Raw genomic sequence first — 18494 nt, 5'->3', positions numbered from 1 at the left:
TCAGGTTCACTCAGTTTTCAAATGTCAGCCTTCGTCTTTGTGTAAGAAGTAGTTGACATCTACATTTCCAAAAGTACCTAGTTCTCTGCAACCAATAGGATAAACAAGATCTAGTGTGAACCTTACATATTTTGTTCCTTGATTTAGAAGGGAAATCTTCTGTTGCCATTGTTACTGTTGAGAAGTTGCCTTGACAGATGTGTTTTCTTTGGAGGTAGTCAAATGCAGAATAGCTGAAGTCAACACACTTTGTTTCCCAGTCTCCTATCCCATGTTAATTTCAGGCACAACTTTTTCAGTTCTCTGCATGGAAGGCCAGTACTTACCCCTATGTGTTTTGCTCAACAACAAAACATTTGTGTAAATATTTTACCCAGGGATCCAGTTCTGTACTTAATATCCACATGTGTTGCATGCTAAATCTGCCACAACCTTTCCTTACTCAGGAGTGAGCAAAGTTACTCTGTTTCGGTATATGTAAGTGAAGAACTCTTCATTTTTAGAGAATTGTCCTTTGAGTAAAAGGATAAAGAGGAAGGGGAGGGAACTTTCTAGCTTAGGATACAAATGCGGCAAAATTTGTAAGGGCAGATGGTTTCTTCCATTCCTAAAACCACTGATTAGGGGCATACACTGAAGTAACTAGTTGTCACGGTCCACTCGGTGGACTCGTAACTGTTCGTTTACTATGATCTCAAAGCGCAAAAATCAAGGCAACCACGCCAAGGGGTTATGCTTCAATTAAACAGCACAATTCTATTGTTTGCCCGTAAAGCAGCGTGCGATAGGTAGAAAGACAGAAAGTGAATAAAAGGTAAAGTAAAAAGAAAAGGAAAGAGGTTTATAGCTACCACCACGGGTCCAAGGTGCCCCTATGGTCCCAGGTCCAGGCAGCGTCCTGCCGGTCCTTCCGATCATCGTGATCCTTGGTGGGGAAGATCTTCAAAGTTCATTTGCTAAGAAGGCATCTTTTTATGCCAAGCAACACACTTTGCTCCTCCTCTGGTCCATGGGTTGTTGCCAGTCTCCGCCTTCTCAAGCCAGGTTATCATGCGTGTCCAAAGAGTGCCCAAGGCATGGTTTGCCTCAGAGGTGGGCAGCTTCAGACTAGGAGGTGTGCTTTTGTATTATAATGATATTATAATGAATAAAGTTCACCTGAAGTTTTTCTGGTTCATTGTTATGACGACAATCGTGATCCATCTTCTGGACAGCTGTCATGTGGCCTTATCATAGTTGTTCCTTTCAATCCCAGGTGGCAAGGAAAGGCATAGTATTCCTTGTACCATGCAGTTCTCCTTCCCAGGGTCTTTGTGTCTTGGTGTCCATGAGGACCACATTCCATCTCCAGGTCTCTGTTGGCAATGTTGAGACAATATTGTTCTCTTTAGACCGACTCTTACATTAGTGTCCCTACCCTTTCCTTTAAATGAAGTAAAATGTCAATAAAAAGAATCTTGGACTGTGCAATATGCCAAAACTGCCATCCTAGAAAACGCTGCTGGGATCAGTGCCTGAATGACTGTTATCTGAGGTTAACAACCCACTATTAATTCATCAATCAGCATGACAACTTGTGGGGGAAAGTGTCTTTCACTACATGTGAAGTTATCTAGATACCAACTCATTATGAAATACAAATGCTTGATATAACTACTCCTATTAATTGGAAAAGCTTCTTACAGTAAAGTTTGACATACAAATAAAATACCGTGATGAATTCTTCAACCACAAACAGGGCTGCTGATAAACAGTGGGAATCTGCTTGGCTTTCTACACAAATGGCATGATGGATATTGCCAGCATGGGAAAAAAGCTAAGGGACATGGTGGAGGAGAGCCTACAGTGGGAAAAGATGCACTGTTCCCTTCACGTGGGAAAAGATGCAGTGTTCCTGGCTGTGGGGCAGTGCCTGACCGCTGCTCCCATAGGCAGCACCTGGGACTGGAAATCAGAGAAACTGTAGGGTTCACATGGGAACATGCAACTTTACGGCGCTGCTGTGGAGGGCTGGGAGGTGACAACAGGGTGAGCTCATATCCTCTCAGTCCTTTCTGTTCTGCATTCCTGCTCTGAATCCGACCTTGTGTACCGCTAATACTGGTCAAATCATGCCAATCGTCAATTTAACATCTTTTCTTTAAGCAGCCAATATGACCCAACAAAGGTTTGCTTCAGAGGCTGACCATGGCTTAAAGATAGGTCAAGATTCAGAATTTGTCTTCAAGGAGGTTATGACTGCTCCCATCAGGCTGGAACTGCTCCGCTGGGTTTACTTTTTTGTAGCACGGCATCACTAAGACACTTTCTTATCAGACGGTAACATGTTTAAAAATAAGATAAAATACGTGAAATGCAATCTCTCTTTTTGTATTGTTCATGCAGCCTTTGGTGATACAACCTACTGAATTATAATAAATGGCTCTTGCTGATTTTGTTGGTCTGTAGTGTTTGGCTTAAAATGAGAATAACAAAAAGTAGGGAACACTGAAAACAGATTTCAGTATTGTGTATAGCTAGTGCAATTTTAAATTAGGTAATTTGCTCTTTATAGTGTCCTCTGTGATATTAGTGAAGTTCTAAAATGAAACAGAAAGGTTGTAAAGTAGCTTGTAGAGATATGAAAGCAGCTAAATTTTAATCTAACTAAAATCTCAGTGTGGTCTGTAGCCTAATCTTGTATTTTGTGCTTGAATGTGGAAAGTAATCTTAAAATCTTCTCTCTACCAATCTTCACATTCCATTTTCTTCTATTTTAGTGACATTTACTCCTCCTTTATGCCAGATGTGAAAGCAAAATGGTAAAATGTAATCAACAGCAACATGGATAAGAGGTTACAGTGTTGAAATAGAATTTGGAAGTCGTTCTTCCAAACCCTGTTTTTGACATTTCTTCTCCCTAAGCCCAGGAACTCAGTTTGTAAGAATTAGCTTTACACCGCTGCTACTTCCATCAACAATGTCAGAGGCTTTCCTCATTTGAAAGGAACACAATAAAAAAATTTTGGAAGTAATGCAGTGCATTGGGATGCCAAGAAGCTCTCGTTGAAGGAAGTCTGAACTGTCCGTTTGTCCAAACTAGACAGCTTCTGCCAGCTTTTGTGCGTGTCAGGTTAGGTATTTTGTGGGGAGCTACCACATTCTTGTGCAGACATCACCAATGAGATGCCTCTGAATGTTTGCTTTTAAGGTTTAAGCAAAGAATAGTTTTGCATGACTAGAATGTTTATAAATACTTTTAATTCAATTAATTAGGTGCTATAATATGAAATACACCCAAAAGAGTATGTATTTGATAAATTACTTGGCTTTTTCTCGTCTGCACTGAAAAAAAATATGCAAGGCTTAATGTAAAATTAAAAGCAGATTGTATTTCACCCAGGAAAAACATGTCCTTGTCTGAGACTGTCACAGATTGAGTTCTGCCAGAATTTTCAGTAAGTTATTTTGACATTTTGGAATTCACCTCATTTGCATTTAATATCTGAGACTAGTAATTAAGAGCACATTCCAGCTCACAGCTGTACTTATAAGCATACCTTATACAGTATGTCTCAGTGCGATGGCTAGATTTGTTATCTCAAAATGATGGTTAGATGTTAACTTCTTTTGAAAGTATTTTATATGTATGATGGTTAGACTACTACTTCTGTTGAACATTTTTGCAAATAGCTTTAAAATATTTTCTTGCCCATTGTGTGAATTCTTATAAACTGGGAGTTTATGGCACACTATCTGGGAGCACAATGGAAAGACACAGGCATGCAGCATGCAAGGACTGCTTGAATGAACTAAAGCCCCGTCCGTGTGTGATCGGTCCATCTTGTTTTATTCTTTTAAACTAATTACTGAAGTACTGAGCCTTTATTAACTACATGGTTAGCAGCTAATGTCAGGGCTTTAATTTCTAAGTTCGAATTGAGATACTGATTCAAAGTGAATATGTAAACATTTCTGAAGAAAATCCCGCAGTAAGGGCAGGGGAGGTTATGTTGGATTTTTTTTTTTTCTTAATGTTTTTAAGAGGCAGTAGTATGTCGAGGCTTTTTTGCTTTAAGTTAATTTACTCCCTTCTGAAGACTGCTCTCTATTTTAACAACTACATTTTCATCCCACGTACAATTTAATTCTGGGTTTGGTGTGGTGGGTGGTGGTTTTTTATTATTATTTGTGCGGGTTTTTTTGGTTTGGGTGTTTTTTGAGACTTCTCTGGAACATTTAGCACATTCCTTTTAATGGGGCTTGATACAGAAATAAATGCAGAAAACCTTTGGGGTTTTTTTTTTCTAAATCTACATTGTGGTTATATTTATGTATAGCAGAAATTTGTGTAATAATGCTTAAATTTGTAGTACATGTTTTACATGTGAAGAAAAGGTGATATGTCCATACCACGTAACAGATATGGTAGGTAAAACGGGGATCAGCAGCTGGGAGACTTATCTGCTTTGTTGTTAAAAGGCCTCTTCTAGTGAGGTTTTAAGGCTTGGAGTTGTGGATTTTAATCAATTTTATTTAAAATTTAAAACCTAATCCTAATTCTCTTCTTTAATTCGTCATGACTGTGGAATTTTGACTCTGTTCAAGCTGTATGGGTTCATGCTTAGCAAAAGGGAAAAGGCCTGGCCCACCAGAGCATCAGTTTCCTTTTCCTTTCCCAAAGCCAGGTTCTACTTGGGGTATTATATTGCTTGCTACAGGGTAGACTTTAACCATAGTTCAAACTAATCTGGGGAAAATGACACAAGAAGCCCTGTGCTAACTAGTCCTTCATCACATGGTTTCGACCAAAACTGAACTTCTGGTCTTGCGGTGAATACTGAAGTAGCAACTTTGCCCTTTCTGAATACATGCAAGTCATAAAGGCCAAAAGCCCTTGGCTGTGGAAGAATCTCAGCACGTTGTTTGTCAATTATTTGCCATTGTCTGGCTATCGTATAAGAAGTATGTTTTGTGATCCTTAGGACAGGGCCTTCAGATGAGGTTATCATTCTTGTCATGATAGGGGACAATCCCCAAAAGCGATGGCCTGTAAAGGCCTTCACTTACCCTGATTTTTGGCATGGCTTCCAGGTGTACACTGCAGTGACCCAGAATCCAAATCCTCTGATTGTATCTGGCAGCACTTAGAATTCCTTTTTCTACATGAATGCCAGCTACTGTTTAAAATCAAAGTTTTCAGGCTAATGGAGCCAAAGGTTGTTGGTTTTATTGACTGCTGCTTCCACCGGGATGGATCAGTTCACTCCTAAAGAAGGTGCACTTATTTTTCCCTTCCCCTTCCCATGTTGTTGCTGTTGTGTTCTTTTGTCTTGTGTTGTGTTGTTTTTAGATAAAGATTATGTGAAAAGTCTTGGATGTGTGTTCCCCCACTTCCATATTGTGACATTATTTGTTCTTAAAACTCAAAGTAAAGCCAGTTAGTTTTCTGCATGTTCACATGGGCCTTAAGAGAGTCATCTGGTGTCTGGGAATTTTTCTGAAATTAGGGCCTAACTCTTAAGTAATATCTTTCTCTTTCACAAGAAAAGATGAACAGATAGTCTTTCTTTCCACAGTGTTTCTAAAGGATGATTGAGATATATATAGATAGATATAGATATATTATTGCTTAAAAACAATAAACTGGACTGTACTTCCTACACTGTCTCGATCCACTAGGCCATGGGCCAACTATACCTTCTTTGTAATACTGAAGTACATATGCACTGCAAATATTAAGCTGCTGAAGTAGTCAAAATGCATTTTTAAGAGTATAAATTTAATTCTAAAAATACTGATTCTCTGTGTATTAGAGTAGAAGAATGTGTGGGATTGGTATACCACGGGGGTAACAGATTGGAATTTATATTTGACCAATAATGTGTAAGGTTCATATCTTGGTTTTGTAGTCAGAATTGTATATTGTGCATAATTTGAACATATGCTTTGGCATGTTATGTGTGTACTGTATGTAATTAATACTTAGCTTTGACATGCTACATAGTGAATTTAACCGAAGTAACTTCAAAATTTGAGGAAGTTGGTAAGAATGAAAATACTCTGTAAACTTTTTAACTTCTGCTTTCTTAGTTTTAAGCTTATGAATCTTTTTTGCAGGCAAATAATATTAACTAAACATGGCTTAATAATAAATCTATTCCATGTATGCTAAACCATGAACATGAATAATGTATATTTTGATGTATCATAGCATTAACACAATGTAGTCTGTCATTTTGAGTGATATTTATGAACAGGTTTTTGTTTTTTTCTGTATGTCAGTGCCATAAAACAGCAGTGCATCTAAAAACCATGCTAAAACTTCTGGTGGGATATGATATTTTTGGATACAGACATATAACTAGTTCTGTGTTTTGGTAAGACAACATCTCTCTCTAATGCTGTATTGGTATTAGGAGTGTTTAGTGGAAAGTTGTCTCAAATATATTGAAGCTATTTTGGGGATGTTGATAATCCTTTAGAGTAGCAGATAACAAGTTAGGCATGTGATAAACCATTCATATGTAACACATAGATACTTTTTCAAAGATTCATCTTTTTTGAAAGCCTCTATGCAGGAATTTCCACCAGTATTTGAGAAGTTTTTAGCTAATTTGATGTAATGTAAAACCTCAGGGGTGTGAAGGCAAGAGGAAAAAAATTCCTCCTTCACCTTTGAACTGTAAAAATGAGAATTTATAAAGGCAACAATAATGGCATGACATCTGTGACATTTTTTTTTTTTTTTTAAAGCAGAAATAAGTGTAATACAGACCCTATGGAGCCAGGAGTGTAATGTCTGTATATACAGCTAAATGTTTCTAAGGGCAATTGTGTAAACCAGGGCAACCTACACCAAACACCCCAGACCCACCAGCCCAGAATGACTGCATCCCAGCTGCCAACTGCTGCAGGTGCATCACGAGTACTGTGTGTGCCTGAGCTGTGGACATTGCTTAGAGAACTGCCAGAACACCAGCCCACCAACATGCCAAACAGCACTGTTCTAGCGAATTTTTTGCACCATAGATGACTGAATGACATGGCCAGGCATTTTCTCAGACTAATTAAATTTCCTAATATAAATATGGCCAGTACTTCCCTCTTCTCTGAGCTACATTTAAACGTTTTTGTTAATAGAAATTTATCAGAGAGTTTCTGAAATAATATTTGTACCATTCTGTAGTTGCTGTCTTTCCATTAAACTTTAATTATCCTTAGTGAATCCATAGGTGCACATACATGGGGGGTGTGTCTGTATAGATGGGCTCAGGGTTGTATATGGATATGCATAATATATATTTTTCTTAGTTTTCAAACAATTTTATTTTCTTTTCAGTGGGATGCCATAACTGAAATGGATGAACACAACCGTCCCATTCATACTTATCAGGTGTGTAACGTGATGGAACCAAACCAAAACAACTGGCTTCAAACAAACTGGATCTCCCGTGATGCTGCACAGAAAATTTATGTGGAAATGAAGTTTACCCTGAGGGACTGCAACAGTATTCCATGGGTACTGGGGACCTGCAAGGAAACTTTCAATCTCTACTACATGGAGTCGGATGAGTCCCATGGAGTAAAATTCAAGCCAAACCAGTACACTAAAATTGATACTATTGCAGCTGATGAGAGCTTTACCCAGATGGACTTGGGTGACCGCATTCTTAAACTCAACACGGAAGTTCGTGAGGTTGGGCCAATAAACAAGAAAGGATTCTATCTTGCTTTTCAGGACATTGGAGCATGCATTGCTTTGGTGTCAGTCCGTGTTTATTACAAGAAGTGCCCTTTCACAGTCCGTAATTTGGCTATGTTTCCTGATACTATTCCAAGGGTTGATTCTTCCTCTTTGGTGGAAGTACGAGGCTCCTGTGTGAAGAGTGCTGAGGAGCGTGACACTCCAAAATTGTATTGTGGAGCAGATGGGGATTGGCTTGTGCCTCTAGGACGATGCATCTGCAGTGTAGGATATGAAGAAGTTGATGGTTCCTGCCATGGTAAGAAAATATTGTTTGATTTATTATTTTTTTTTTAATTTTAAACAAAAAAGTCATGATATTCTATGCACAGCAAATAGTTCGTGTATATTGGAAATACTGCATCACATTTTCAAGGAATGCCTCTTGTCCAGAAATGAGCAAGGCCATATTGAGTCATGATATTGTGGATTTCTAAGAAAACATTTAGTTACTAAAGTTGACCTTCATTTCATCTAACTGTAGGTGCCCACAATGTGCATGTGTGTGGACAAGCTAGTTACCCCGACTCCTTCTGTAGGTACAGATAATATATGTATTATCTAGGTACCTGGAGATAAGTATAGGCTTTGGAGCAGGATTCCTCTAACACGTTTGAGGTATCTAGCACAGGGTGAGATGAGCAGTGACTTAAAAAAAATAACTTTTTTCCCCTCCATATGCCTAAGAAGGAATCTAGTCATAGAATCATAAAATCATTCAGGTTGGAAAACACCTTTAAGATTGAGTCTGACTGTAAACCTAACACTGCCATGTCCACCACTAAACCATGTCCCCAAGTGCCACCCCTACAGGTCTTTTAAATACCTCCAGGGATGGTGACTCAACCACCTCCCTGGGGAACCTCTTCCAGTGCTTGACAATCCTTTTGGTGAAGACATTTTTCCTAATAGCCAATCTAAACCTCCTGTGGTGCAACTTGAGGCCGTTTCCTCTTGTCCTGTTACTTGGGAGAAGAGACCGACACGCGCACACACACACACACACCCACACACACCCGCCTACCACCTCCTTCCTGTCAGGCAGTTGCAGGGAGCCATGAGGTCTCCCCTGAGCCTCCTCCTCTCCAGGCTGAACACCCCCAGCTCCCTCAGCCACCCCCCATCAGGCTGGCTCTCCAGACCCTTCCCCAGCTCCGTTGCCCATCTCTGGACATGTTCCAGCACCTCCATGTCTGTCTTGTAGGGGGGGCCCAGAGCTGAACATGTCTGAGGAGCGGCCTCACCAGTACAGGGGGGTGATCCCTGCCTGGTCCTGCTGGCCATACAACCTCTGATCCAAGCCAGGATGCTGTTGGCCTTCTGGGCCACCTGGGCACACTGCTGGCTCACGGTCAATTAACTCATACTCAGACCATTCCTGTAAGCACATAAAGACAAAGGGGTTGGTTTTACCTTAAGAGATAACGTCATTATCCATGCTTCTGTAAAAAAACCAAAGGGGGTTAAATGCCACCATGAATAACATGCATATTAATGTAGTAGAAAATCAGTAGGTATCAAGTTCAATTAGAGACTCTTGAGGCCCTATTCAGAGTTAATGCAAAAGATTAAAATCTGAAGTGCTCAAAATGGTTTAATTACAATAATATAAGTAATGCTGTATCTCTAGTATTGTTTTTTCACTAAGACTAATGTACAAATACAGATTGTGAAGTAGGTGTCAGTACATCAGTTAGTTGCTGAATGTTGTTTGCCACCTTCTTGTATCTAAAGAACTGTCTCTCTGAGGATAGCTGTGCTTGGTGGTTTCAAGAATCTTGCTGAAACTGCACTTTGTGCTGGTATCTATAGAACAATATAACAGTACCTTGTCACTATGACAGCAAATTAAGGATATTTCAAGTCAAGGTTTCAACTTGGAGGTGACTACAAAGAGAAATTTATTTTATTCCCTTATCAACCTCTCACTTTCATAGGAAGGACAGTGAACACCTGCAGGAGCAAAAGCCATGTCTTCTGTGCAATGCAAGTGTTCCTTAATACTCTCACTGCCACTTTTTAAAGCGTGGTTGCATTTGTGTCTTTGTGAGAACTGGATTTCATGTACAAATGGTAAAATTCAGATTACTTTAACTTTTGTGCTGTTCAGAACATTAATATGTTGCTAAAACTTTGTAAATGCTGTGGTATACTTGAGTAAAGCCCAGGACTCTGCACTTTTGTGGATTCAGTTTGAGACTACTATCCATGGAGTGTGCATGTGTAGACTTTATTTTCCACCTGCCAGGACTGCTGGATAGGTGACTCTTAGTTAATCTTGAAAGGCATGCATCTTTTCGTACTGCACAGTTTCTTAGTTGTTTTGATGGCTTCAGAAAGAGTTACTAAAGGATATATGTACTTTGCGTGTTCTACTTTACATTGTTTAAATGACTTGAGAAGAAGGTACTCTTTCTGCAGTAATAATTGTAAAGAAAGCCTCAGTAGTCACCAAGATACCAGGCTACTTTGGTTTTACATCTGTTTTGTAGCAATGAGGAGAAAGAGTCCGTATCCATAAATTACTCAAGTGACACTGCTATTGCCTGAGTATTTTGCTCAAGAGCTCCTCAGGTTTTCTGGTGTTAGGGAAGCTGCACAGCAACCTTGGCTAATGTGAAGTATTAAAAGCACGTTATGCGTTGTAATCAGAAAAGGAAGTTTGCTTTGATCTTGCTGGCAGTAGTGGGGAGGGGGTAGGCAGGAGGAGAAGAGAAGCCGCTACACCTTAGTCTGTTAAGAAGACGTGAGATATATTTATACGATCTTCTTGTTTTCTAGATCCCTCCCCCAAATCCCTACCCAAAGGTGTCTTATCCCTCCCATTCCACTGCTGGAATTAGAAATCTGTGTCTTGGAAGTATGTGATGCCATTCTGTCAGTGCTGCTTGTAGACATATTTTGTAACATATTCAAAACTGATAAATTTATTCTGCATGAAAATAACTTTCAAAATATTTTTTTATTTTGAAATCTGCTCTGGTAAGTGATTAGGTGGTGGGAAATATTTGCTAATACTTCAGTGTATTTTTCCTACTTTCAAATGGTGTCAAACTTTAAATTACACACCGGCACACGGCTCAGTGGGGAATAATAAGCTCTTCATGGAAAACATGTCTTATCTGTCACAGAATGTAAAAAATAAATTTCTATTTTGATATCTGTAGAGATACACACTCTCTATTTCAGGAAGCACTAAATGGCATAAGGAATGATACTCTGTTGTTGTCATTGCTCCTAGTTTCACAAAGCAGCAAGAATGGGAATAAAAAATTTCTTTGATCAGTTTTACGACTGCTGTTAAAATCATAGGGAGGCAAGTAAAGTAGATTTTGGCAGTTGAAAATAACCTAACTGGCAATGCTTCAGTTAATTCAATATATAACGGTTTTATGCACATCTATCTCTGTCTGTCAGTCTATCAGTATTCTGTATCCATTGTATGTGCTTTTAAAAGCATCATTTCAGAATGAAAGTGTCTGAGAATAATTCATAACCAGATTAAAATATCCATACTTATTAAACGTATACCCCAATGCATCTAGAACTGTTCAGAGGCACATTGATAGATAATTTTTCATTCATTTCAGGACTGTCTTCCTTTTCTGAAGTCAGAGGGGAAAAGTAACATTGATTGCAAGAGGTTCAGAGTTATTTGTGTGGTGCTTTTTTTTTTTCTTTTTAATGGCATAATCTTAAGTATAGCATCTTCTCTGAATGGATTGTGTAAATAGACTGTTGCTCTGTGATTTGAATCTACGTTCAAGATTATTTTTTTCCCTCAGTGTCCTGAAATAGCAGCAGCGTTCACATATTCTTCTGTTTCTTTAGGTATTAGTAAACCAATTGGTACCAATAATGTGGCAATGCTAATCATAAATGGCTTTAATATGAAGTACGTGGTTTGCTGAATCATTTATACCAGCCCCATTCACAAATTACAGCATAGAAGGAGGAGATGCTGCACAGGGTTCTACTGAACATCAGTTAAAAGTAGCAAGTGCAATGTCATATCTTCTCTGAATGTCAGTTCAAGACAAGAGTTGTGCTAAATTTAAAAAATGTGTAACATATACAGACCATGTGAGGGCTTTAAGTGATTTTTTTATTATTATTTTTTCACAGAAAGAAACAATCATAACAAGAAACACTATAAAAGCTTAAGTACAAAAGTTCAGTTCTTTTTAGGTATGATATAATAAAACTTGGATGACTGTTTACTGAAGTCTAGCTTTTTAATGATTTACCAAAAATTGTGAGTATTACTCGAGGTTAGCAATTAATTGCAGAGAAAAATTCAACTATGTATAGCAAATACTAATTTATAATCATTTCAGGATTTATTTTAGTTTTAACCAAACATAATGCAGAAGTGTATTTTAACTGTAACAAGATGATTGCTCTTGAGGAATATTCTCAGGAACCCACCCCCCAAAGGGTTGAAGAAGTTTTTAAAATGTAAACCAACAGGCATTGACATTCACCTGTTTATTTTAAATAAAACAAATACAAATAAATAAGAAGTAGGAATGTAAATTTCAAATTCTTTGATCTTGAGTTGGCTGAAGGACACTTCCAAGGGATACCAATGTCTGAATGCACCGAGCATATGTTTACTTGAACAAACCCTTCTTTCTTTTATTCATTACTCAAATTTGTGGTAATGTTTTCGTGTTAAGATTTTTACCTTGGCAACCTATCTTCAGCCATTTCATCTGAGTCAATTGGAAGATGTTTTCATTTTGCAAATATGAACTAACCTCGTCCTCATATATATACCTATAGCATGTCATTTTTGCTGGGAAACCAAGAAGTTAGTATTATATTCATGCTTTAGTTACCTGTCTGCTGTCATGAAAGCAGAAAAAGGAAAAAAAAAATCCAACCATCACCCCATGCATTGGAACAGCAAGCTTTCTAATAGTTACAGGGATAAATTTTGTGTATGCTTCTTTTGGGTTTTTCTCTGAGGTACTGATTTACTCATGGTTTGGTTTTGGTTTTTTGTTTGGTGTTTGTTTTGTTTTGTTTTGCCAGTCCATAGGCACTGAAGGAAGATCTGTAAATGAAAAGTGTAAGAAGGTTTGGACTACCAAAAAGGGACAAAATAAGATTAAATTTAAATTTCAAAGACTGCAAATTATCCGTTTAAGAGAAAATCTTTCCACCACAGAGTCCCTCCTGCAGCAGAGCTGGAACAGTTCTCTTGTGCTGGAGCAGATCCCTACAAGAAAGGGTACAATTCCCTGCCCACTCTTTTGGATAGCCAGCAGCAGGAAATTTGTCAGAGGTGCTGAATGAGCGGAGGACTGAGAAGCTCCACTGACGGTGCTTTCTTTGTTGTATGATGAGACAGGTGCAGAAGGTCCTGGGACTTCTGCAGCTCTGTGGTTGCATGAGTTGGTACGATCTGTCTCCTTGACCACCACAAGTGATTTTTCTTGTGGATGGAACTTCAGTAAGTTCCTTTTTCCTTTCAAAATATAGGGCAGACAAGTAAGAAGAAAGATAATGCAAACTTACCAGTTTAAAGAAAAAAAACACTAACCTAATTGAAGCCTCATTTCCCCCTGAAACCAAAGCCTTTCAATTTCCTCCTCTTGTTTTCAATTTCCTTCTTTTTAAGTGCAACCTCACAGTGAGCCCACCTCAAAGCTCGTCATTGCAGCGTGCACATGCAATGTTGTGCCAGAAAGCCAGTGCCGATTTGTGAAGGAGCAGGAGGGGAGGTAGGTGGGAGCATGTGTAGAGGTAGCACCAGAGGTGGCGTGAAGAAGGTTAGGAGGAGTGGTTACGTATGAGCATAGACCCATCAGTATCAACTCCAAGGTTATTCTTCACTATCCTTTGTTCCCTCTGCACCACTACACGGCGTGTTGTGCTTAGCAGGCATCCCTTGACAACGTTCCCGAGAGCAGGGAGGATGGAAAGGCTACACAACTCACTGAATTCTTCCTCTTTCTTGAGTGTCAGAGAGTACAGTTGTCTATCACAATCTTTTCTGCGCTGATCTCTTATGGAGTTAATGTAAATGGTTTTGTTGTTTCTGAAATAGTATTTTTAACTTATTATCCAACTCAAAAAATTATTAAGTAGTTGCATTATTTCTTTAAAGTTAACAGCCGTATCATTTATCGGAATTTGTAGCAAATTCCTGAATATGCAAGTGCTGTGGAAGGGGCTGATGCTATTTTCCTGTGCTTAAATGATGGTTTATTATTTTATAATTATTATTATTATTATTTTATATAATTTATGTGAGTCTGAAGAGCTTTAGACTTCACAGTTTTCAATGGTAGTACTTAGACCTTTTGTGACTATCAGTGATGTGTATTTTCCACTAAAAAACCTACTTTCTAGCCTATGTAAGGCTGCACAACATCTGTGAGCATTCACCACTTATTTTAACTTGAATTCTGAACATGGATAAAACGGCATTGTGGTTTGACATTTCCAAATTCAGTTTTTAGCTTGAACCAGTAAATAAATGTTTTTAGTACAATCCAAGATAATACATGAAAAAAATAGGAATCCCAGATAATAGCAGATCGTAGGTAACAGTATAGAAAAGCAATTGATAATGACTTGTTCAAACTTTTTAAATATACTTAACCACATGTAACTGTTAGCATGCTGCAAAAACTAAGACTTGAAATGAACTCAAGAACTGTATACATTAGAGTATATATTTACAGTAGATTAAAATTTAAATGACTGTTGTAGGTGGACGTTGCAGATGCTTCTGGTAGCATTTTTACGTTCATACATAGTAGTTTTAATTACTAAATGCCAGGTCATGTGCCAAGCTATTTTGTGTTGTGTCTTTCTTTCATTTTCACTGCCCACTTTCCACTTGCATGTAGAGAGCTCTTTTGTCCTGAAAGGCTTGCATTTAGTGTGAATTAAAAATAACATTGTTACCTAGCTGAAGTAGGAGGAAAATTGTATGGTGGACCAAGTGAAATTAATGTGATATTATTTACTATTAGAGATGAATTTTTAGTGAGCTGGACCAGTATGAGGTGATCTGACTTTGTTGTATTTCACTTTGCCTTTTTCTCAACACTTAGATTTTATGGCTTTTATATTTCTTCAAAATTACATGTTTGTGCCTTTTCTTATACACTGGGTACCAGTCTGGCTCCTGCAAAGCTTCTGAAGATATGCATGGTTTTGTTTTTGGGTTGATTTGTTCTGTTTGGTTTTTTTAAACTGTATGATTTGATATTTTATTTTCATTGTCTTAAACTGAGGATATTTCTTAAATTTATTACAGAAAATTTTTCATTCATGGTTTACTGCAACAGTGTCAGGTGCCCTTAGGTGCTTACTTAATTCCTGTCTTCAATGAGTGCCTGAGTTAGGAGCCAGAAGAATCTCAATACCGTATAAATTCATGTTGTAGCTCACACCCAAGCCTTTTTACTTAATCTATTGCCATCTGCAGGTTTGTTGAGCTTGATAAATCATAATGTAGTAAAGTCAATATAACAGCTGGAAAGGGGTGCTGCTTCAGAAGTGAGGATTTAAAAGACAGGCAAAAAACTTTTTATTTGTTTTTACGTTCAAGGAAACAACATTGATAGTAAATGGCCACAAGATGTTTGCACACTGTCTTGTCACATACTGACTTACATTGCCTTATTTAGAGCAAATAAGTAACGTTACAATAGCCACCATTACCTGGATTCAAGAATATTTCACTCTAAAAATTCAAATTAAAGCCTTGATTTTTCTAGCTGCATCTGAATAAATTATGCATATGTAGGAAACTCATTGTTTGCTAACTGAATTAATCCTGGGAAATTACTGGGTTTTCTTTTCATACTGAAATGTGCATTGAAATACAGCATTTGGTTTGAAACCTACTCTGACAGTGGAACAAGGAAGCCAGCTTAAGTTAAATAGCAAGTTGCAAACTGAAAAACTGTCACCATTTTGTTTGTCCACATAGATCTGAAATTTCAGAAGCAAAAGCATGCTGTTTACACAGAGATGTCTCGTCTCAGGTTTTGTGTTAGTTTGTACTGTTGGGTATTGACCCTACCAAGTATCCTTGATAAACAGGAAACAAAAATTGTCAAAGGGACCACGGTGATCGATCTTGTTGCATATGACTTGTCAAATCATGCCACTATATTACCATTAGCAGCAGCCCATAGTAAATCACAATTACTTGTTCTTTCTGTGTTGGAAGAAGTACATTGGTGATGGTTGTGTGTAAAACTTGTAATACTGCTGGGAACAAATTGTTTAAGTTTTATAAAATGCACATATACATACAAATGTATTTGTATATCTACTCATTTCTCTATAGAATAAGTACATTAACTGTTGTTTGAGTTGTGGTTTTAACTTGCTGTGCAGGTTTCTCAGCTACTTCAGTATCTTCCCATCTGCCCCATCCATTAGACTCATGTGTGACGCCTATCCCCATGGCAGTGTCAGCAGTGGAGCTGGGTCCTGGGATTGCAACACAGGGGATGATAACAGTTTAGGTCCACAGACTCTGACACTGTAGGTGTGAAGGGGCTGGGGCATGTAGCCCAAGGGCTTGCAAGGGCATCTTCTGCTGTGCTACGTCTGTGAAGTGCCAGAGTAGGGGAACAAGAACAAAGTCTGTAGGTCTCATTCACAGATCTTTTGTAAATCTGTATGCAGATGGATTTCTCTATATAAAACAAGGTTCTGTCTTCCAACAGTAATAATCTAGTTGTAATCGAATACTTGGTCATGCCCTATTCTTGGTGTGCCTGTCCCAAATTACTCTTGTATTGGTAAAAATGGAGATAACATAAAGACTGGCAGGTTGTTTGCTGTAGTACGGCAAGAGGTGAAGAAGGAAGGCACTAACCTGTGTTACTGTCTTGTGTTCCTTGCTGTGAGGGGATTTGGCCTCAAAACATATGTCTCATGCTAGAGAGACTAACAGGAATGATGCCTTTCTGGTCTTGGGTAATACAGCTTTTTCTTGCTTGCCACAACTTTTTTTTTTCTCTTTTCCTTGTTCTGGGAGTCAGTAGCTAAAGCGAGTTCAAACACTTCAGATTAATTTGACTTGGAAAACGTTCATTGCACTTCACACATGATCAACCTTAACTGTTTCAGCAATCAAATATATTGAACATAGGTGAGTTTTGCTTGAGCGAAAACCTTGGCCTGCTGTATTTAATGGGTGTAAAAGTTCAGCGTTGGTTGCTTGTATCTCATTACAGCTGTAGGAGGCTTTCTTCCAGCTGCAAGGGAAGTGTGATGGGCTTTTCTTATGATTGCGTATTTTTGTTAGCATATAGGTTTCCTCAGTATGCTGAAAAATGTATGTCTTTATGAGTTCTGAATAGGTCTTGTTTGACAAACACGTGGAGGAGAATAAAACAATCATGGTTCACTTATAAAGACCTAATAACATTGGCTGAATACAAAATGCCTTCTATTAGGCATTCAATTAATTGAAAGTTTTGAAAAAGAAATACTTTGAGGAAGCTGTGGCTTACAAACTTGGCCACTAATTGGGCAAAGAAACTCTGTGTACAGCACGGTGATGTAAAAATCATGTCTTAAGGACATCCATAGCCGCGTGTTGCAGCAAAGTAACAGTTCTGGCTTAATAGGGTTTTGATATATTTGTCGCTGTGGAAGTTCAGTTTCTAGAATGTTTGTTCATCATTGATGACTTGTGGTGGGGCCCTGAATAAATAAATATAAGCTCAGAAAAAAATTGTGCTCACTGAAAGTTTCCAAGATTTTACACTGCAATAGGCTGTGGATTTTTTTTTAATAATAAGAAATTTCACTTAAATATTAACACTTTATGAAAATATGTATACTTATATAATGTTCAGAGAATTCTGGCTTGGAAATTCTCAGAATCTAGGAATTAGATTTTTATTTTTTTAAAGTTTTTTCTCATGCCACTGCTGAGCACAAGGACTTTAATTCATAGTTTGAAATAATTGAAACCTTTTAGAATATCATTATTATTTCAATATAGATAATGTCCCTTTGAGAACTCATAAAGTTGAGCTCCAAAATCTGGAGATAATCACCAGTACTTCCTCCAAGGCAAGTTATTAATTGGCAACACATTCACAAATAAACCATAAAACAGTTTCTGTAATGGAACTGTTCTTGTAGAGATTTCCCATCACTTTATTCAGTCAATTATTAAAGCATTTATGCTGAGAAATGTAATTTCAAAAGCAATCAATACAGGGTTTCCTTCTGCGTAGTGTAACCTAGGAATCACAAGCAGGAGTGCAGTAACTGTGCAAAGACGTTTCTGACAAAGTTTGTCTTGAATACAAAATTCATATAAACATGTATTAGTACTTAAAAACTTTAACTATATTTGCTTTTTGTAACTCTGCAAAAATGTGAGATGAGATTTGCTTTGGCCAACTGACTCATCCTTTCCTTCCTAAAGCTTAAGGCTGAAAATAATATCAAAAGCGGTTGTTTTACACTGCAAGATTGACATAGTTCATGACTTGGAATGACTTTATAGTCTAACTACTAGATTTCAAGGTCAGTGATGTTTAAAAGATTTTCAGAAATTACCCCCACCAAAATCTGTCATGTTAGAGGCATTATTTGAGCAAAGCAGTTGGGAGGCTACTTGTGAGCTTAAGCTCTTGCCAAATGAAGGGAGGGAGGAAAGGATGGCAAATGCAGTACTGTTAGCTGCAGGATTTATGACTGACACCTTTGTATAAAAGAGGGAGAGGAAGGAAAATTCCCGTGAAGGCTGAGATGCCAGTTACAGATTTTT

The 18494-nt window shown here is 38.0% G+C and overlaps 1 protein-coding gene across 2 annotated transcripts in view; it reads left to right on the top strand.

Moving 5' to 3' along the window:
* The window catches only part of EPHA6 (EPH receptor A6), a 516780-nt gene that overhangs the window by 123480 nt on the left and 374806 nt on the right, over positions 1-18494 (top strand). For both annotated transcript variants that reach the window (XM_040583021.1, XM_040583020.1), the window contains exon 3: positions 7322-7985. In XM_040583021.1, coding sequence (XP_040438955.1) covers positions 7322-7985 — 664 coding nt within the window. The remainder of the gene's footprint in view (positions 1-7321; positions 7986-18494) is intronic.

This window comes from Falco naumanni, chromosome 2 (genome assembly GCF_017639655.2).
Source record: "Falco naumanni isolate bFalNau1 chromosome 2, bFalNau1.pat, whole genome shotgun sequence".
NCBI classification, from domain to species: Eukaryota; Metazoa; Chordata; class Aves; order Falconiformes; family Falconidae; genus Falco; species Falco naumanni.
Note: the sequence above shows the minus strand (reverse complement) of the source record. Positions and strands in the feature narration are given on the sequence as shown.